This window comes from Papio anubis, chromosome 4, assembly GCF_008728515.1.
Source record: "Papio anubis isolate 15944 chromosome 4, Panubis1.0, whole genome shotgun sequence".
Lineage (NCBI taxonomy): Eukaryota > Metazoa > Chordata > Mammalia > Primates > Cercopithecidae > Papio > Papio anubis.
The window spans coordinates 172,987,544-173,009,190 of NC_044979.1; the positions used below are offsets into that span (position 1 = coordinate 172,987,544).

At 40.2% G+C, this 21,647-nt stretch overlaps 1 protein-coding gene across 6 annotated transcripts in view; it reads left to right on the forward strand.

Moving 5' to 3' along the window:
- The window catches only part of DYRK1A (dual specificity tyrosine phosphorylation regulated kinase 1A), a 148,922-nt gene extending 132,627 nt beyond the window's left edge, over positions 1-16,295 (forward strand). For all 6 annotated transcript variants that reach the window (XM_009202256.4, XM_031665742.1, XM_031665739.1 and 3 more), the window contains 3 exons: positions 6,397-6,703; positions 7,213-7,337; positions 13,045-16,295. In XM_009202256.4, the coding sequence (XP_009200520.1) occupies positions 6,397-6,703; positions 7,213-7,337; positions 13,045-13,665 (1,053 nt within the window). In that variant the 3' untranslated portion in view covers positions 13,666-16,295. The remainder of the gene's footprint in view (positions 1-6,396; positions 6,704-7,212; positions 7,338-13,044) is intronic.
- Positions 16,296-21,647: the final 5,352 nt, after the last annotated feature.

A 21,647-nucleotide genomic window follows, 5' to 3' on the forward strand; every position in this document is an offset into this window, starting at 1 on the left:
CTTTTTTTTTTTTTTTTGGTTCTTTTTTTATCCTGAGAAATCTTCGCCATCTCCAAGTTTGTGAAGATACTCTTCTATGTTTTCTTCTAAAAGGTTTTTTCTTTTTTTTAATCTGCCTTTTACAGTTAAGATTCTGTGGTCCATCTTGAATTAATTTTTGAGTGTGGAACAGGGTGAAGGAGTTGAAATTCATTTTCTTCCATATGCTTACGTCATAGTTACAGTAGCATTTGATGAAAGCAATTATTTTACCCTATTGATACGTTTTCAATTCTAGGTCCTTTCTATTCACACATGAATTTTAGAATAAGCTTGTAAATTTCTACCAAAAAATCATGCTAGCATTTTGATTTGGGTTGCAATTGGGGTTTCTGTCAGGAAAATGGACATCTTAACAATATTAAGTCTTCCACTCTATAAAGATGGGTTATCTCTCCATTTATTTAGGGCTTGAAATCTCTCAGCAGTGTTTTATAGTTTTTAATGCAGAAGTCTTACATACTTTGTTCACTTTATTCCTAAGTTTTTAATTTTTTAGATGCTATTTTAAATGACATTTAAAATGTATAATTTCATAATTTTTCATTTTTGGTATATAGAAATGCAACTGATTTTTGTATCCTAAGACCTTGCTAAATTCACCTATTCTAGTACAGATAACCCTTGAACAATACAGGTGTGAACCACACAGGTCCACTTGTATGCAGATTTTTTTCCAACAAATACAGTCAGTCCTCTATATCTGAGGGTTCCACATCTGCAGTCAAATGTGGATCAAAAACACAGTATTCCCTGGATGTGAAACCTGTGTATGAGGGCGAACTTTTCACATAGTGGGTTCCACACAGCCTCCTTGTGGAGCTTGAGTATATGTGAATTTTAGTATATTTAGTGGGGGGATCCTGGAACCAACCCCCTGCATATACTGCATATACTGAGGGATGAATATATTTTCGTTGTTGAAATTTGATAGGGCTTTCTACTTAAACAATCTTATGCTCCATGAATGAAGACAGTTTTATTTTTTCAATTGTATATCTTTTTTGCTTTTTTAATATCATGAGTGGGTTTTGAATATTGTCATGTTTTTTCTGCATCTATAGGGATCATCATACGATTTTTCTCCTGTTTTGTGGTAAAATGCATTAATTTTTTGAATGTTAAGCCCCACCCTATGAGAAACTACACTTGGCCTTGATATGCTATTCTCAGTTCAGTTTGCTAGTCTCTTGGTAAGGAATTTTGTTTCTATGTCGTTAATGGATATTTGTCTAAAGTTTTATTAATAATACCATCATTAGGGTTTGATTTTAGGGTTATGCTGGACTTGTGAAACTATTAGGAAATATTTTTTCTTGATTTTTCTGAGAAAATTTGCATATGATTGGTTGACATTATTTCTTTTGTAATATTTAGTAGAGGTCATTGATGAAACCATCAGAACCTGGGGCATTTTTTGTTAGAAGGTTATTTCATTATAATTTATGTTTTTTGTTAAAAAATATGGTTATCCAAATTTTTTAAGTTGGTTTTGGTAAGTTGTATCTTTCAAGAATCTTTTCTTTCTCACCTAAATTGTTGAATTTGTTGGCATAAAATTATCAATAATATTTTACTTTTTTTTTAAATATCTGGAGAATCTATAGTGATAGTTTTTTGTTTTTTGTTTTATTGCTAAGTCTCTCTTTTATTCCTGATATTGGCCGTTTGTACTTTCTGTTTTTTCCCCAAGTAGTCTTGCTCAGGGTTGATCAAGTTTATTAATCCTTTCAGACACCCAGCTTTTGACTTTGTTGATTTCTTTTTTTTTTTTTTGAGATGGAGTCTCCCTTTCTCTCCCAGTCTGGAGTGCAGTGGCGCGCAATCTCAGATCACTGCAAGTTCTGCCTCCCGGGTTCGCGCCATTCTCCTGCCTCAGCCTCCCGAGTAGCTGGGACTACAGGCACCCGCCACCACACCTGGCTAATTTTGTGTATTTTTAGTAGAGATGGGATTTCACCGTGTTAGCCAGGATGGTCTTGATCTCCTGACGTTGTGATCTGCCTGCCTCGGCCTCCCAAAGTGCTGGGATTACAGGTGTGAGCCACCGCACCCAGCCTCTTTTTCTATTCTTGATCTAGTTTCTGGTTTTTTTTGCTCTTCATTATGTCCATTTACTTGGGTTGAATTTACTCCTTTTCTTGCTTCTTAAAGGTGGAAACTAGATCATTGATTTTTAAGCCTTTTGCTACTGTAGAATTTAATCGTATGAATTTCCCTCTGAGCACTGCTTTAGCTGCATTCTGCAGCTTTTTGTATGTTTTTGTTGTTGGTTTTTCTTTTTTGTTTTCTTTTTCTTTTTTCTTTTTCTTTTTTTTTTTTTGGAGACGGAGTCTCGCTCTGTTGCCAGGCTGGAGTGCAGTGGTGCAATCTTGGCTCACTTCAACCTCAGCCTCCCAGGTTCAAGCGACTCTTCTGTCTCAGCCTCCCAAGTAGCTGGGACTACACACTTTAGTAGAGGCAGAGTTTCACCATATGACCAGGATGGTCTCGATCTCTTAACCTCATGATCCACCCGCCTTGTCCTCCCAAAGTGCTGGGATTACAGGCATGAGCCACCACACCTGGCCACTTTTTATATGTTTTAAACAGTCATTCTGAAATGTTTCTAACTTGTGATTTCTTCTTTAACCTGTCATTATTTAGAATTTTGTTACATAATTTCAAAATATTTGAGGATTTTCTAGATATCTTACTGATTTCTAGTTTAGTAGCAGTTTGGTCACAGAACATGATTTCAGTCCTTTAAAACTGAGACTTGTTTTATGGCCTAGCATCTAATGTGTCTTTGTGAATGTTTTACGTGTGCTTGATAAGAATTGTATTTTGTGTTTGTTTGGTGTAGTGGTCTCCAACTATCAATGTAGATGAAATTGTTTTATATTTTTCTTCATATCTTTTATATCTTTGTGTATGTGTACATTCTGTCAGTAATTGAGAGAGGAGTCTTTATTGATAAGTTTGGATTTGTCTTAGACTCCTTTGTAACATTGCTTTATGGTTTTTGAAGCTTTGTTAATAGGTGTATGCATGTTTGATATTGTTATGACTTACTGATAAATTGACCCTTTTATCATCCTGAAATGCCCCTCTTTGTCTCTAGTAATGTTTGTCTTTAAGTTTGCTTTGTCTGATACTACTGTAGTCTTAACCAGTATTCTTATTCTTGGTATTTTCATGGGGTATGTGTGTGTGTAGATAAAAAAGATATGAAGAAAAGTATGCAACATGTGTATACACACACACACACACTTTTACCCTTTTACTGTAAACCTGTGCATACCTTTATATTTACAGAATTATTTTTGTGTTGTGTGCAATATATGGTCAGGTCGTTTTTTAATCTAGTCTGATAGTAGTTAACCCGTTATTCAGAGTTTTGGTTTAATTGCGTTCTGTTTGTCTTTCCTGTTCGTTGTTTCCTGTTCCTTCTTTCCTGCCTTTTGTGGGGAGGTTTGTTGAATACTTTTGGCATTTTATTTTATCTCCCATATTGATTTTTTACTTATTCCTCTATGTGTCATGTTTAGTGTTCCTTTTATAATATGCACCATTAACATTAGTTTACCTTCAAATAATAATATATTGCTTGTTAAACAGTGTGATAACTATGTGATTCTATCTACCTCTTGTGCACTTGTTGTATTACTTTTGCATGTTACATCTCACAACACATTATTGGCTGTTTAAATAAAAAATAGATTTAAACACACAAAAGAAATTTAAAAGCAGATAAAATAAGGATAATAGATCTTTTATATTTATCCTTATATTTGCTCTTTTCTGGTGTTCTTCATTACTTTTTGCAATTCCTAGCTTCCATCTGGTATTATTTCTTTAGCCTCAAGACCTTCCTTTAACTTTTATTTTATAATGAGTAAGTTATCCTAATGAATTCTGTCAACAGGTGTTGATCTGAAAATATTTGTTTACCTTTATTTTTTGGAAGATATTTTCAGTGAATATAGAATTATAGATTAACTTCTTTCTTTCAGCAAAAGAAAAAGATGTTACGATATTGCTTCCAGGTATATTGACTTTTTTTCTGGATTACACTGTTTCTGTAGAGAAGTCAGTGGTTATTCTTAGCATTATTCCCCTGCATATAATATTTCCCCCTCTTCCCTCTGGCTGATTTTAATGTTTTCTCTTTGTTTGATTTCTACAGTTTGACTATTTACCTACGTATGATTTTCTTTGTATTTATTCTCCTGGGAGTTCACTGAGTTTCTTGAATCTGTGGGTTGACCTCTATCATCAGTTTTTGAAAATCCTCAGACATAGTCTTTCCAAATATTTGTTGTGCTTTCATCTTTCTTCCAGTTCTTAGTGATATGTATGTTACAGTGCTGAATATTATCCCAGTGGTCTCTGATTTATTCATTCTGTTTTCTGTTTGTGTTTTTAATTTGGATAATTTCTTTTTCTATCTTCTGGTTTACTCATTTTGTTTTTCCTTGTGCTGAGTCCAGTCTGCTGTTGAATCTATTAAATGGATTCATGTGATGTTATTGTTATTTTTGAGACAGGTTCTCACTCTGTCGCCCAGGCTAAAGTGCAATGGTGTGATCATGGCTCATTGCAGCCTTGACTTCCTTGGCTCAAGGAGTTCCTCTGCCTCAGCCTCCCAGGTAGCTCAGACTACAGGAGTGGTACAGGCACCATACCCAGCTATTAAAATTTTTTGTAGGGACGGGGTCTGGCTATGTTGCCTAGGCTGGTCTTGAACTCCTGGACTCAAGCAGTCCTCCCTCCTCAACCTGGGTATAGAGACATGAGCCCAGCCTATATTTTTTAGTTCTGGCATTTCTATTTTGTTTTAAATATAGTTTTTCTCTTCTGAAATTCTACATCTGTTCATATGTTGTCCACCTTTTGAACTAAATTGTTTAATTATCATAATTTATTAGAAGTAATTTATCGTAATTATTTTAAAGTTCCAGTCTGCTACTTTCAACATCTGTACCATTTATTTATGTGTATCTTCTATTGGGTTTTTTTCCTTTCATGTGATTGTGGACGTCATTTTTTAAAAATGTCTGTAATTTTAAAATGTGTGACAAACTTTCATTGCTTAAGAACAGTTAAAGATGAATCATATTTTCCCTCAGAAAGAGGCCTCTTACTCTGTCAGGCCCCTCATGTGGGGCTGATGTGTTTTCTTTTGTAGCTTAGCTGACTGTAGGCTTTGCTTGTTTGACTTAGATTCTATTCCCCATTGTCTTCAGATGTTTTGAGCTGGGATCACGACATTCGCTTCAGCAGTGTTTGTGTCTTTAGAACCAGGGAAAATCTAGTGGTCTCTATACATTACTGCCCAGCCAGCAGCCCCACTCCTAACCCTCCGTGCCTGGGAGATCGCCTTCCTCCTGCTGTACTGCCCCATCCTTCTGTCTGTCCACACCTGGCCGTCAGAAGTTGGTTCAGACTTGGGCTGGAGTCTTCTCGCTCACCTGTGGCGTGCTTCTCTTTCTCCCACGCAGATCCCTTCCAGGAGAGACTTTTCATTTTGTAGAATTCAGGGGATTTTTGTTCCAACTTTGGATCCTCAGGCAGCTCTCTGATGGGTCTTTAAAAGTCAGTGATTTTATGACTTACTAGAGAAGGAACAATCATCTCACACATTTCTGCATTGTAACTAGAAGTCAAAGCCTGGTTATGCTATTCTTAATAAATTCCATATTTATAGAGGTTTTAAGGGTTATACTGTTATCTATCAAAAAATGGGTTTTCAGGGAATCTGAACACACGTTAATTTATTATTACATAGATTTTCTAAAGGGAAGCATACATAATTTTCTCTTTTTCTACTCTGAGCAGGTAGGGTTAGGCGAGTGCCTTTTTATGTAGAACATCCTTGGTGTGATTGCCATAGCTTTCTTGGGCTGCTGTTGGTGAAGGAAGTGTAGCAGGTGCCGAGGGTGCACAGTTAGGCAGGAAAGAGGCTACCAGCCAGGGTGGGCAGGGGCACGCGTGCTCTCTGTAAAAGACGAGAGAAAATGCTTTCAGCCTTGTGGGCCTCTGTTACATGTTTTTTGGTTTTGGTTGCTTGTTTTTACAACCTTTGAAAACAGAAAAAATGTTTGTAGCTGGTGCTGTAGAAAACCAGGCTCTGGATCAGGCCATAGTTTACTGACCCCTGGGCCATTTATAGCCATTTTTGGTCTCAGAATTATGTTGAACTGTAACTGCCATGCATTTGGGATACTAATGTGTGAAAAGGCAGAGGATTTAATTATGAAGTGTCCTTTTTAATAAAGGCCTCAACATATATTTAAACATATTTGAAGTTAAATTATGTGAGTGTTTACGTATTCCACCAAATTTAGAGAAAGCCTTTCATCTTCTCTCTTACAGGAGTACAAACCACCAGGAACCCGTAAACTTCATAACATTCTTGGAGTAGAAACAGGAGGACCTGGTGGGCGACGTGCTGGGGAGTCAGGTCATACGGTCGCTGACTACTTGAAGTTCAAAGACCTCATTTTAAGGATGCTTGATTATGACCCCAAAACTCGAATTCAACCTTATTATGCTCTGCAGCACAGTTTCTTCAAGAAAACAGCTGATGAAGGTACAAATACAAGTAATAGTGTGTCTACAAGCCCCGCCATGGAGCAGTCTCAGTCTTCGGGCACCACCTCCAGTACATCATCAAGCTCAGGTCTGTGTTGCTGCGGTTAGATTAGGCTTGGGAATGTTTTGTGTTTTCTTTATGAAGTGGGATTACTTTAAAGTGTTGATTAAATTTGTTAATTTAATGGGGAGCATTTACTTTACTTAAATCTGTTCTTTATAGTTAGCAATAAATTCATCTCCCCAAAGCTCCAATATTTAGTTACGCATGTAATAAATTCTGTTTGGCAGTTGGAAATCTATTTACTAACCAGCAGTTTAAACTACTTCTTAAATGGAATTTTTGTCCACATTGCTTGAGTTTTCCCGCAAGGGGAAACCAGACTTCATTGTGTTTTAGTTCAGTGGTGGACGAGAGAGAACCTGGTTTTAGTCAGAGAGTATGAAGACTTTGTGATATACTTTCAAGTTAATATTAGAGATTTTGTGGTGTGTGTGTGAATACTTCCAATTTTAATGGTATAGTTTCAGAGTATAAATTTGAACAAATTGAATTTTAAACTCACAATTGTATTGTTTTGTGTTGTGATATTTCAGGTGGCTCATCGGGGACAAGCAACAGTGGGAGAGCCCGGTCGGATCCGACGCACCAGCATCGGCACAGTGGCGGGCACTTCACAGCTGCCGTGCAGGCCATGGACTGCGAGACACACAGTCCCCAGGTGAGCTCGCACATAGTTCATTTGCTTGTGTCACCTGCCGTGCTCAGGTAGAGCAGCACTGGATGCCAGGTGCCTTTAGAATGACCGTATCATTTACCCTAGAAGTTCATGATGTTCTGCTGTCTAAGAAAATATCAGTATTTATCATAGAGAAGCACATTCTTGCAGTTGTCCTCCTCCTTGTCTAGAAGTGGCTAACACTTACTGGGGGCATAGCAGTTGTTTTGAACGGTTTTTTCCCTGTGTTTATCTCATTTACCAAAGCAGCATTTTGATCCTCATGCTTTTTTGATTCCCATTTTACAGTGGAAACTGAGACTTCATGGGCTGAGTAAATTTCCCTGGGTCATGATCTTAATGACTCGACTCTGCTTCCTCCCATGATTTTTTAGCACTTGTAGTCCTGGATTATGAATCAGTTTCTGGTTTGATTTTAACCTTTTTGTTGTTGTTGTTTTATTTGTTTTCTGTTTTTAAACCTGTTGAAGAAGAGGATCTAATTAAGTACTTTTTCAAAATTGGAGTGAAGCAGATGGTGATGGTGAAAATATTTAAATCATCTGATAAAGTTGTAAGTTGGTTCATACAGAATTTTGCATGGTGGTGTTTGAAGGTGAGAGGCCAGTGTAGTATTTGATGGATGAGTAAACTGCTGTTGAAGAGCGCTCTCCATTCTTGTGACTAGGGCAGCTGAATGAATGGTGCTGGAGAAAATCCCACATGCAGCTGTTTGTCAGCACTGTTAATACTCACCAACCACTGCTGGGCAGTCTTACGTGTTTCCCGAGTTGTCCCATCCTCTGCTTTCTCTTTAATAATAGTTTCAAACTTTCTGCTCTTAGAGACCTTTGCCCTCCCCTTCTCTGTTCTCACCCAGTCTTTGCATTGTAAGGAAAAGAGACTTCAGACAGGAACTCTTTCCGCTTTGTAGCATTGAATACATGATCCTGCCTCTGTGTGCACTCTTCACTTCTCTACCCCTTTTTTGTTAGAAGCAATGTATTTTCTTTTTGCCTAAGGCCAAGCCTACTCATTGCCCCGATCCCCTCTCTCCTGCCGTCATGGGGACTTTGCCCTTTGGTCTCCCTCGGCTCTGGTGTCTTCGTTCTCTCTTCTTGTGGCTTTTTCTGTTGATCAGCATTTCCTCATCCTCAGGCCTCTCCCATCTTAAGCAGCACCTTTGCGTGTCCCCCTTTCTTTCCCTGTACTACTGCTACCTGTAGTCTTTGTCTCTTTACTCTGAAGACTTCCTTGCCTGTTCCGCTTAGGTCCTGCCCTCCAGCTCTCCTGCCGGTGTCAGCGGTGACCTTCATTGATGGGTCCAGTGGACACCCTAATGCTATCTTTCTGCATTCTACAACTTCATTTGGAAGTGTTGACTTTTACCCACTCTTTGAAACACTCACTGCTGGTTTCCTTGGGAGGATGATTCTCTGTCCCCCCATTTCTCTGCCCCTTCCTTCACTGTCTCTTTGTTTGTTTTTTTTTCTTCTACCCACCCCTGAAACCTGAGTGTTCCTCGAGGCGTGACACGTGTCCCTGCCCTACTCCCCTTAATGTTTCCTCGATGATTTCAGCCACACGTGCCGGGGCCTGCAGTCACCATCTTCATGCCAGTTGCTCTTAAGTCTTGACTTCTGACTTAGACTTCACTTCTGAACCCCTAGGGCCTTTCTAATTGTTTACTATGAATGTCACCTTGAAAGTCTCAACAATATGTGCACACACAGCACATAAACTGGTGTCATCATTTCACTTCCTTCCCAACTCTTCTACTTTTGCCATTCTTTGTAAAAATGGCCCTAAATTTACCCATTTGCCCAAGTCATAAATCTGGGGGCACTTCTCTCTCCGTCTTTCCCCACACTGAATCAGACAGTAAATTATCTGGATTCACCACATCTTAATACGTTTTTATTCTCCACCTTTCACTTTGCCTGGTTGTTATGACCTGTCTTACTAGAAAGAGTTTTGGAGTGTCTAAAACGGTTGTGGAGTGTCTAATTCCATTCACCTGTCAGCACCATTCTCTTCCCTGCAGCCAAGTGAGCTTTCTCTAAAGCGGTCTGTTCTTGCTATTTTCCCTACTCTTTTTTTTTTTTTTTTTGTCGGAGGTGGAGTCTCACTCTATCTCCCAGGCTGGAGTGCAATGGCATGATCTCTGCTTATTGCAACCTCCGCCTCCTTGGTTCAAGCAAGTCTCCTACCTCAGCCTCCTGAGTAGCTGGGATTACAGACACATGTCACCATGCCGGCTAATTTTTCTATTTTTAGTAGAGACGGGGTTTTGCCATGTTGGCCAGACTGGTCGTGAACTCCCGACCTCAGGTGATCTGCCCATCTCGGCCTCCCAAAGTGCAGGGATTACAGGCATGAGCCACCGCACCCGGCCTATTTTCCCTACTTTAAACCAGTTTTGACTTGCCCTTCTACCTGAAATGAAATGTAGACTTCTTACCAAGGCATTGGTGCTTTGTGGGTTCTGGTCCCCACCGAGGCCATTCTTTCTCCTCTTCACTCACCCTAGTCACACTGATTTATTTTTCACTTTGTGTAATATGCCACATTCTCTCTCTCTTCTCTCACATTTCCTGTGCTCTCAGCCTGGAATACTCCTTTCCTCCTCCTTTTGCTTTGGTAACTACTATTTATGCTTCAGGTCTTAAGTATCACTGCTCCCATGGGCTCTCTCTAAATCTTTAGACTATCCGCCTGTCTCGTCTTCTTCCCTTTCTTTCTTCCAGATCTATTCCATACTGCAAACACATACAAGAGTAGCATAAGACACCGCGTTCCTCCCACCTGGATTTCACAGAGGTCAAGATTTTGCTTCAAATCCTTTTTTATTACTTAATTTTTGAGTGGTTGCTATAGTCACATGGTTTTAAAAATAAGTAAATATAAAAGGGAATTCAGTGAAAGGTTTTCCTTCCTTCCATGCTTTCTAGCCCCTCAATTTCTAAACCAGTGTTACTAGTTTATTAGTTTTTTGTATACTTTTGGAGATATTTTATACATATTCAAGCAAATACAAATACATACTCTTCATCCACCCTTTGTACACAAATAGTACCATACCAGGCAAACTGTTTCAAAACAACTTGGTTTTTCTAGTCTTGACATATATTTTGGAGCACTGTCTATATCAATACATAGAGAGCTTTTTCATTCTTTTATTTATTTGCACAGTATCCTGTTAGATATTCCATAAGTCTTTTCACCATTCCCCTATTGTTTGTTTATTCATGTATTTATTTATTTTTAGAGCTAAGGTCTTGCTCTGTTACCCAGGCTGGAGTGCAGTGGCGCAATCACAGCTCACTGCAGCCTTGAGCACCTGGACTCCAGTGATCCTCCCACCCCAGCCTCCTAAGTAAATGGGCCTACAGTTGTGTCCCAGCACACCCTGCAGTGAGGTCTCACTATGTTTCCCAGGCTGGTCTTGAACTCCTGGGCTGAACTGATCCTCCCACCTCAGCCTTCCAAAGTGCTGGGATTATAGGCGTGTGCCGCTTTGGCCACCAGTCCCCTATTTATTAATGGGCGTTTAGTTCATTTCCAACCTTTTTTACTATTTACAAATGGTACTTTAATAAATAATCCTGTACAGTAGTGTCCCTTCTTATCCACGGTTTCAGTTATTCAGTCAATCATGATCCAAAAATATTAAGTGGAAAATTTCAGAAATAATTCATAAGTTTTAAATTCTGTTACGAGTACCACGATGAAATCTCATGCTGTCCCACCCTAGGCGTGACTCATCCCTTTGTCTAGCGTGTCCACACAGTAGATAAGTTACTTTGTAGCCATCCAGATTATCAGATCAAAAAACATAGTATATAGAGGGTTTGGTCCTCTGCAGTTTCAGGCATCCGGTGGGGATCGTGGACTGTATCTCTTGCGGATAAGGAGGCACCACTGTATGTGTCTCATTCACATATACACATTTTATCTGTGATACAAATTCCTGCAAGCAGAATGACTGTTTCAAAGGGTAACGTGATTTATAATTTTGATAACTATTGCCAGATTGCCCCCCATGTGATTTTCTAATCCAGTAACTTGATTAACTTCATATATAAACAGTTAGTATTTTCTTTTCTGAGAACTCACTGCCAACTTTTCTACTGATTGTTTTCAGTAGTATCTCTTAAAAGTTTGGTTCTCAGACCACCTTCGTTGAATAAACACTTAATTTGTGCCAGCCACTGGTGATAGAGACTGAGCCTTTTGCCTTCCTAGAGCTTACAGTGACACAAGTAAATAAAATGAACATGAATAAAAGTGGCAAGTAGCGTTAGCTCTTAAAAAGAAAATAAGGATGATTTGGTAGAGAATGACTGTTGGATAGGATGTATTAGAGTAGGCCAAACTCTGATATGACAGATAGACCCCCAAAATATGGTAGCTTAAGGAGTACCAAGTTTCCTTCATTTTTGTCTAACAGTCCAGAATAGGTGTTCAGGTTAGTGGCTAGGCTGTCTTCCAGGTCCTGTTTCCTACCATCTTGTGGTTCCACCATGCCCTAGGGCCTAATTGTCTACTGTGTCCAGCAGGCAGAAGGACTTGGGAGGTACTGTTTTGTGTGCCAGGCTAGCAGTGACATACAAAGTTTCATTCACATTCCGTTGACAGCTTAGACATATGGCCATCAGTGAGTACAAGGGAGGTTGGGAAGTGTTGTGTAGCCATGTGCTCAGGAACGAGAAGAATACTGTGCACAACCTGTAGCTTCTACCACAGTGGTTGAGGCAGTATCAGTCAGAGTGGTCAGGGAAGGCTCTGGAACTGAAGTGATGAAAAAGAGACATCCAAGCAATAAGAAAATCCGAGAAATAAGAACATTTCTAGGCAGAGGGGAGCAGCGTGTTATTAGTACACTGAGGCATTTGAGAGATAGTGACCCAGGGGAGGAATGGAAGGCAAGCCTTCTTTGGTTGGAACCCAGGTAGCCAGGGATAGGATGGGTGGAAAAAGAGGTTGGAGAAGTGGGCATTGGCCAGGTGATGCAGACCGTTGTATCCGTTTGGGATTGTTTTGTTTTTCTAAGTGCAGTGAGAAGTCATTAAAGGATTTTAAATAAGGAAGTGATTGGATTTGTGTTACGAAAAGATTGTTCCTGCTACCCTTTGGAGAAGGGCAAGGATGGAAGCAAGGAGTTCATTTAGGGGGCTGTTATGTTAGCCTAGGCAAGAAGAGATGGTGGGGATGAAGAGAAGAGGCCAAATTTGGCATCTGTTTCATAGGTGGACGCGTAAGTTCTTGCTCATGGGTTGGACAGAGGCATTGTTAAGCAGCTGGGTAGATAGTAGTCCTTTATTGGAAGAAGAAAGATGGAGAGAGGAAGGACATGAGGGATAAGTAAAGACTTCCTTTTGGACCTGCCTAGAATACTATCTGGCCTTTTTCGGGGAATATTTGCAGACCCCTAGCATAAACAGTGCTCCCAAGGGAAGACAGTGGCTAGTGAAATAAATGAACCTATTTAAGGATGTAACTTTCTACAAATTGCAGCTTTCATGATGAAATTTTTTTGCCCTTGAATGTATTTGGGATGTTGTGTTATAAAACCGTCTAACACATTAAAAGTTTCAAAAACACTTAACCCGTGATTAATGTAATGCTAGTTTGTGTCATCGCTTTTGATGGAAGATTAAAGCTTGGAAACAGTCCTCTGAAAAATCCTTTAAAAAATCTGTTCTTTCAGGTGCGTCAGCAATTTCCTGCTCCTCTTGGTTGGTCAGGCACTGAAGCTCCTACACAGGTCACTGTTGAAACTCATCCTGTTCAAGAAACAACCTTTCATGTAGCCCCTCAACAGAATGCATTGCATCATCACCATGGTAACAGTTCCCATCACCATCACCACCACCACCACCATCACCACCACCATGGACAACAAGCCTTGGGTAACCGGACCAGGCCAAGGGTCTACAATTCTCCAACGAATAGCTCCTCTACCCAAGATTCTATGGAGGTTGGCCACAGTCACCACTCCATGACATCCCTGTCTTCCTCAACGACTTCTTCCTCGACATCTTCCTCCTCTACTGGTAATCAAGGCAATCAGGCCTACCAGAATCGCCCAGTGGCTGCTAATACCTTGGACTTTGGACAGAATGGAGCTATGGACGTTAATTTGACCGTCTACTCCAATCCCCGCCAAGAGACTGGCATAGCTGGACATCCAACTTACCAATTTTCTGCTAATACAGGTCCTGCACATTACATGACTGAAGGACATCTGACAATGAGGCAAGGGGCTGATAGAGAAGAGTCCCCCATGACAGGAGTTTGTGTGCAACAGAGTCCTGTAGCTAGCTCGTGACTACATTGAAACTTGAGTTTGTTTCTTGTGTGTTTTTATAGAAGTGGTGTTTTTTTTCCAAAAACAAAGTGCAAAGCTGCTTGAATCAGAAGGAGATTAACACACTGAACCGCTACAAGAGGGCAAAGCTGACTTTTTTTTTTTTTAACTTGAAAAGATTGCAAAGGGACATTGAAGTGTTTAAAAGAGCCATGTCCAAACCCATCTTCATGGATAGCTCAGAGGTATCCTCTTTTTGCTCCCCCATTTTAACTTGCCACATCCCAGTCATAGTGGGTTTTTTTGGTCTTTCTATTCAGCAAAAATATTCAGATGTTGGTCTTGGTCATTTGCCAACTAATTTTAAAATAAAAGGCACTGCACATAATTTGCATAAAGGGCCCATGAGGGTGTTTTTTTTTCTTTTTGTCCCCCCCACTATTTTTTTGTTCTGTTTTGTTTTGGGTGGGAGGGTGGGAAATTTGGGTTTTTAAGTCCTCTAAACACACTTGGGCACGGAAATGCAGTACTGTAAGGAAGAGGGACCTCCAGCTTCCACAAACACCATCTTCAGCTGTATGAAAGGGACGGTTGTGTTGAAGTTTGTCAGGCACAGTAAGCATGCTGAGTGGCGGGGATCAGAACTCTCCTATCTGAACCTACTGAGGATCAAAGCAGCAATTACATGGGATCCTGTGGCTCTCCTGTTGTAGAGGCCGCAGGAAGATAGGATGGAACGTGACTGGTCTCCTAACCAAGGTGCACTGAGAAGCAATCAACGGGTCAGTCGTGGCCAGTCCTGGGGAGGTCTGAGTGGTGGTCTTTGGGATAACCTTTGGCCTTATGGATTTGGACTCGAAATTAGAAGAGCCTACCATTTCAGATGCAATCACTTTTGGACATGCTTTTGCAGACAGTCCTTAATGCTGAAAACACAGAGAATGGGTAATTCAAGAGGCCTTTCTTTTAAAATAGACTTTTGTGACCCACTAATTGTAAGGTATTGCAAGGTCACTTTGCGTGTGTCATAAAGTTGACTTCCTTATTGGTTGAAGGTCACAGAAGTAGTGGTTTGCTTTGATGGAAATAGCTACAGCTGTGTCCCTTCCTGCTTTTTACTTTTTCTTTTGCTTTTTCTCGGCACGTGGTATCTCCACCATTTCTTCTGCACAAAGATGTCTTCTGTTCATCCTGAACATTTTTAAAAAATGCAGAATTTTATGTGACTGCTTTTTTGCCTCACAATTATGCTGTGAATTTTACAAAAATTTATTTTCTTTTTTGATAATTTATTGTACCAAAGCTGTTTTTATAGCACATAGATGTCTGTAACCAATAATGTAGCAGTTCTGCACTTTGACACAAGGTGTAACTAGACCATTTTTAAATGTCAGTTGAAAATTATGGCTGTACTATTGCTTAAACAAAACTGGAACTGTTGTTGAATCCATAGCCAATACATTTACAGCAATCTGTGTACTGAACATAATAGATTGACATCTAATTCAAGATTACAACATCTGTTACATTCTAAGTGTGTTCAGGCTTCTGAAGGTAAAGGGACACTGGATCCAGAAGCTATGGAACCAGCAGTTGATTCTTGTATTCCTGATTAACCTACTTGTAAACTTGAAAGCAAGACCTTGATTGCACCAACAGGTCCAGAGTATGAGCGCAAGTAAAGCAGAACTCTCATGCGTGACCTGAGCAGACAGGCTCGTATTATTAACAGGTGCCTCGTGTTGAGATTACGCTGCCTTAATGTAACACAGTCTGGCAGTTGCTAAATTTGTGTTCCCATTTTAAATTGACCAATTTTGGGGTGTGACACTTTTGAGCGGTTGAATTGGGAGAATGAAGTAATTTACCTGTCCAGGATCAAAAGAAGCCTAGAAAAGAAGCAGTAATCTACCTCTGCCGCTAACCTGTTTAAGACGACTCAGCAGAACACCGCCTTTCATTCTATTGGGCAATTCCATGTGGCTGACTAGGTCAATTTTTTTTCTGAACAAAAGCAGGTTTTTATATGTAAACAGTGACAAAAGAAAGGCTAAACACTATGTAAATGTGAATGGAAACTTGGAAATACTCGTTTTTATAAACTACAGAAATTTTTTGTTGTTTATCAGGAAATCCATATTTATTTTGTAATTAACTGTCAAGCCTGTGGATGATTTTTTTGAACTTGGTAGTTCTTAAAGGTTTACAGTGAATAAAAGGATATCATCTTGAGTATAGCAATATCAAAAGGAATTCAGTAGTTACTGCTGTTTAGGAATATAAGGTTAAGATATCATATGGGTCAGGTCATTTTTTTTCTGTGCTGGTTGCCACATCTTAGCAAGCACCAAAAAACTAAAGCAGTTTTTAAACCAATATTTACATAAAGAAAATCATAAAATCCAATGCTTCTGCATACTGTGTTATGTTACAGTCCAGTTTTGTGTGCTTTACTACACAGTTTGGTTACAGGACTTCTGTGCATTGTAAACATAAACAGCATGGAAAAGGTTAAATACCTGTGTTCAGATTGTAAGATCTAGTCCGGACTTGCTGTGTATATTGTAACGTTAAATGAAAAAAGAACCCCCCTTTGTATTATAGTCATGCGGTCTTATGTATGATAAACAGTTGAATAATTTGTCCTCAGACTCTTTACTATGCTTTTTTAAAATTAATTTAAGAAAAATGTAAACATAGTAAAAATCTTCCTATGCAATTAACCTGGTCCAGGTCTGGTAGGTATACTATCAAAGTTGAGTTAAATGTGTAAAAAGGAAACTATTTGAGATACATCGACATAGGCATCAGCAATCTCTGAAAGTAAAAATTGGAGGTTTAACAGATCATTTTGATTTTTCACATTGATTTTTTTATTTGAATGCTTACATAATATTTTTGTGGTTCAAAATGCTAGTGTTTTAGTTGGTAGCATTTAGAATGGATGGTGAAGGTCTGGTGGTTTTCTCTGATACGCTTTGACGTGCTTGGATGAAAGAGGGAATACGAATACTCATTATTCCTTCCCCAAATCTTCATATGGGGACATACCAGAATTCTAGAATTCTTGCCACTGTGATTTAGTTGGTAACCTAAAGTCTTCTCTTCTTACAAATTAACCTGTTTCAGTATATATTAAGGTGGCTTTCAAAAGGTAAGATACTTACTTAAAAGTTAAGTGTGAGTCTGTAAAATTAAGGTTGGTTGCGTAAAGTTGAAGTTAACCACATGTAAGAAAGGAAAACTTACATTAGTTTTATTTCTTAGGGTGTGAGAATTTTACCTTGGTAAAGGGCACATTTTATGATATTGGGCTGAAAAAAAAAAAACACGACTTATTTTTATTTAAAACTACATGTAGAAAATCATGAAAGATTCAGTAATTGTGTTAGGCCCACAAGTGACCATTGAGCTTGCCCCTGTACTGCTTCCCAGCTTTTGTGGTGGTGAACTTAACTGTTCTGTTCTTCCAACAGGGAGATACATAATCAAAATACACGTGAAGACGAGATAGCAGGCACTCAGTTCTAGGCCAGTTTCTCAGTTTCCTTTGGGCCTGCCTTTATTTTGATAGCCCTCAGAATACAAGTTCAGACGTGGTCCGGCGCATTCCAGGTGGTATCTCCATAGACACAAGTTCAAGACTCATTTTTATGTTCCTTTTTATAGTGGTAGACTGTATGTAATCAACCGGATGGTTCATTCCAAATACGTGACTTGGTCTTAGTGCCATATATGAAGGAAGTTTGAAAATGTAATGGGGACAAAAGCTGTGTGTGACTTCGGTATACCCAGACTTTATTCAGATTTCTTAAAAATCTGCTAGAGATGTCTGTTGACCAGACATTGGAAAACCTTTGGTGTCAGGGACAGTAGAGCAGAAGTTCTGATTTTCTAACCCTGGCTCCTTATCTAGGCCTGTTTCCTTGGATGAAAACATACATCATCAAGTAATTTGTGGTACAAAGAACAAGAGAAGAAACCCTAAGAAGACAGCTTATTTGTTATCCTCCCTTTTTATGACTAACCTTAATCCCAGTGAATCCACTGAGAACCAGCCTGTGGATGCCTGCTGGGCTTTCACACTGGGCCAGGAATGTTTGACGTATATCTGTGTTGAAAGCACTGGATGCTTGTTTGGTGGAAGACGTGTTCACTGAGGTAAGTGGCTCATCGCTTGCTGTGTTTGGCTCTCTCTCCGGCATTATACATAGCCAAGGTCCCAGATTTTGACTGCTCTCAGTGGGTGTTCTTGCATCAGAACTTTTAAAAAATAACACTACCTTAACACTGAGACTGTCAGGTGTTTGTCAGTATTTACTTCTAATTTCCTACTTTAAACCTTAAGAGACAAGGTATTTCTCCAACTGGACACTGATTTGAAAGACAACTAGAATGCTACAGGTCTCTCTTCCAGTATGCGGCTGCTTTACCTGAAAACTTTTCCCCATAATTTCTCATCTTTAGGGTATGTCCCTGTTATTAAAAAACAAAACAAAACAAATGTGGAATTAATGTGGGTAAATTTCCATTTCAGTTGAATTTCCTGCCATCTGCAGCAAAACCTGTGAATGCTTCTTCAAAGCATTGAGGAGGCAGAGACAAGCCTTAACCCAGCTTCCTTCTGCTCTTACCAGGTACCCTGGTTCAGTCCCAGCTGGGTCCTGAAGGAGCACAGTACTAGAGTCTGAGTCATGTTGATGAATAAAGTGCATTAAGTTTGGGTCAGGCAAAATGGTGGCAAAAGTTCATGATGCAGGACAGAGGAAACAAGTGGAGCCCAACTGTGTTCCAAAGGGAGGCCGGGCAATGCTGTCATGGGCATGGTCGGCCGAGTTCTCATAGCTAGAGAAAGGCCGTGTAGGTATTAGAGCTTAACGTGTCATCTGTTCGAAAGACCAGCTATTTTATAATCTTTCCGATTAAATTTCTGAAATTGCTACCTTGGGGATTTTTTTCTTTATTCCTATGAAGTTTTACTTCCGTTATATACTCATTCATTAGTCAGTGTACTTGCCCCTGAATTCCGTATCTGAAACTGCAGTCCAGGCAGAGATTCAGAGCCAAGGGCAAAATGAAGTGGCAGGCGCTGGGTATGTGTGGTAGTTCTGCACTAGGGTGGCCAGGAAGCAACCAAGCAGGTGTGCCGGGTGGGGGATTGTTAACGAACACCCAGGCAAGAAGACGGGCCTGAGCCTGAGTGTGGTCAGCAGAAAGTGTTTTGCTTAAAAGAGACCCTGGGATGATGACTTGGGAATCATCCTCCACTCACTGTTATACAGAAAGACTGCAGAGAAGGGCACTGCTGGGGTGGGGTTTGTTCACTCCCTCTGAAATGAAAGAAAATACCTCTAGTGGCATGAAACGGTTAAGTTTTTTTAATGTTATTTCTTTTTTAGAGACGGTGTCTGGCTTTGTCACACAAGCTGGAGTTTAGTGGTGTGCTCGCAGTTCACTGCAGCCTTAAACAACTGGGCTCAAGTGATCCTCCCATCTCAGCCTCCCAAGTAGCTGGGACTACCGGTGCATAACCATCATGCCTGGCTAATGTTTTTAATATGGGGTTTTGCTGAGTTGCTCAGGCGGTACTCAAACTCCTGGCCTCAAGTGATCCTCCGGCCTGGGCCTCTCAAACATAAATAGGCTGGGCATGGTGGCTCACGTCTGTAAAGATTTAAAGCAGAATGCAGTGAAATAGCATGAGAAAGAGCGTTTTAATGGACATCACAGACAAGCCTTGTTCTGCTGAAGAGGGGATGCTGCGAGGTGGGCTGGAGCTCACTTCAGGCACCACTCCCACTTCCATTGCCCGCAAATCCAAGAAAGAAATGACTAATGAACTGTAGTGATCTCAAACTGCTAAATCAGTTTAAAATCATCAATTTAAAATGACTTTCCAACCTTGCTGCACTTTAAACTCATCTGTAGAACTTTATAAAACCACAGATGCCCATCACACTGGCAGAATTTTAGATTCAGAGTTGGGGTGGGGCCTGGAGCTGTTTCCTGAAACTTTGCGGGCGATTCTGAACCTGCAGCCAGGCAGGACTCTGGCAAGAAGAGGCATGTGGCTAATCTGACGGAAGTCTGAATCCAAGAACTTTTTTTTTTTTTTTTTTTGAGACAGTCTTGCTCTTGTCTCCCAGGTTGGTGTGCAGGGGTGCGATCTCAGTTCACTGCAACCTCCGTTTCCCAGATTCAAGCGATTCTCATGCCTCAGCCTCCCAAGTAGCTGGGATTACAGGTGCACACCATACCAGGCTAATTTTTAGATTTTTGGTAGAGATGGGGGTTTCGCCATGTTGGCCAGGCTGGTCTTGAGCTCCTGACTTCAAGCTATCCACCCACCTCGGCCTCCCAAAGTGCTGGGATTACAGGCATGAGCTACCACTCCCAGCCCCAAGAACATCTTGAAATGGAGTTTGATTACCAAAGTTTACATAGAGTAATGGAGAATTAAAATTTACAATTTATGGTGCATTACGAAATGTTATAAACAAGCCTTCGAGAAAGGCAGAAATTGCCAGATGTAAGTATGTAAAACTTACACAATTTGTTCCTTTTTGTCTTCTTCCTTGTGGAGATGGGTCAGTGTGACATCCTATTCATTAATAGCTCTCAGATGTCCCACAAGAATGGTACACGTTATTTCCCAACAGTGGGAATGGAATTGGTTCCTTTATGTCTCAGTCTCATTTGGTCTTGTAAGCCCATGAAGGGTTTCCTAGGGGACCAGCCACAAGCTCTGTATAGTAGTTAGAGTTTCCCTCTCTAGAATCCCAAAGAGGTTCAGATCCCACTGCTCCTCTTGGCTTCGTGACCCTGAGCACGCTGCTTTACTTGCCCAAGGATCACTCTACTCTTTGTACAATGAAGATATCCATAATGTCCACTTAGGAGATACTGTGCGTGCCTCAGTGAGGTAATGTCCACAGAAAGCACAATGCCTAGTATATAAGAAGTGTCCAATAAATACAATACGTGGCTATACAGAGTGGAGTCCACAGCCTAAATGGAACTTCCTATTTATTCGTAAATACAACAAACGGTGCAGGAAAATGGGGTGGGCAGTGTTCTCCGTGGAGGGCTGAACAGCATTGCTTTCCAGCTGACTCTTATATTTGGAGTCTGGGACTAGGTGTTAACATTACTAGTTGGTTTTGCGTCCTGCACAGTCCCTGTATCTATTTCAGAATTTTGAGGTTTGTTGTGGGGAGTTTTTGTGTAGTTTGCTTTGCTTGATAAAATATATGATATTTAAATGTTGTACAAGGATGGGTTTTCAGTAGAATTTTTCTATGCAACCTCAGGGAGACTGCCTGGAGGAGTAACTATGGTAAGGGTCTATTTTTGAACAAGCATTGTCATTAGACCCTTGTGATCACTTGTCCAGGGGCCGGTCCCCACCCTTTGCTCCCACTCCAAGGAAAGTCTGTTCCATGTTTAGCCTTCAGAGGTTTGATGCAGATCAGGGAGAGAAGAGGGTGACAAAAATCAGCTCTAAGTTTATAAATGAAAGAGGGATATTACCGGGGAAGCTTTTGGAATGTAATAGGTTGTAACCCACATTTTGAAAGCAGTAAGGAACTAATTGCTGCCTTTTTCTTCTCCTTTTTTATTCTGTTGACTTTGTTGATAATATTAGGTGACTACATGGAGCCTGGGTTCTCTCATTGTTAGCCTGTTATTCCTAAAGTATCCTCTCCTCCTTATATCAAATATAAGGACAAAAATGTCTCAGGATAAAAGTCTGTTTGCATTAGACTACACATGATTACAATGTAATCATGTATATTATTACAACAGGCCATGGATTTGGATGGATGATGAAGCGGAAACAAGGGATCTAATCATGGGACGTAACTGCTCACCTCAGGTAGATAAAAGTACTTCTGGGACAAGTAAATTAGACAAGCTTTTGTGCTTCCCAGCACCTCTGGGTCTTGTGCCTGGCCAGTCTGGGCAGCTCTGCGCTCAGAGGCCTTCGGCACGATGGGTCCTCC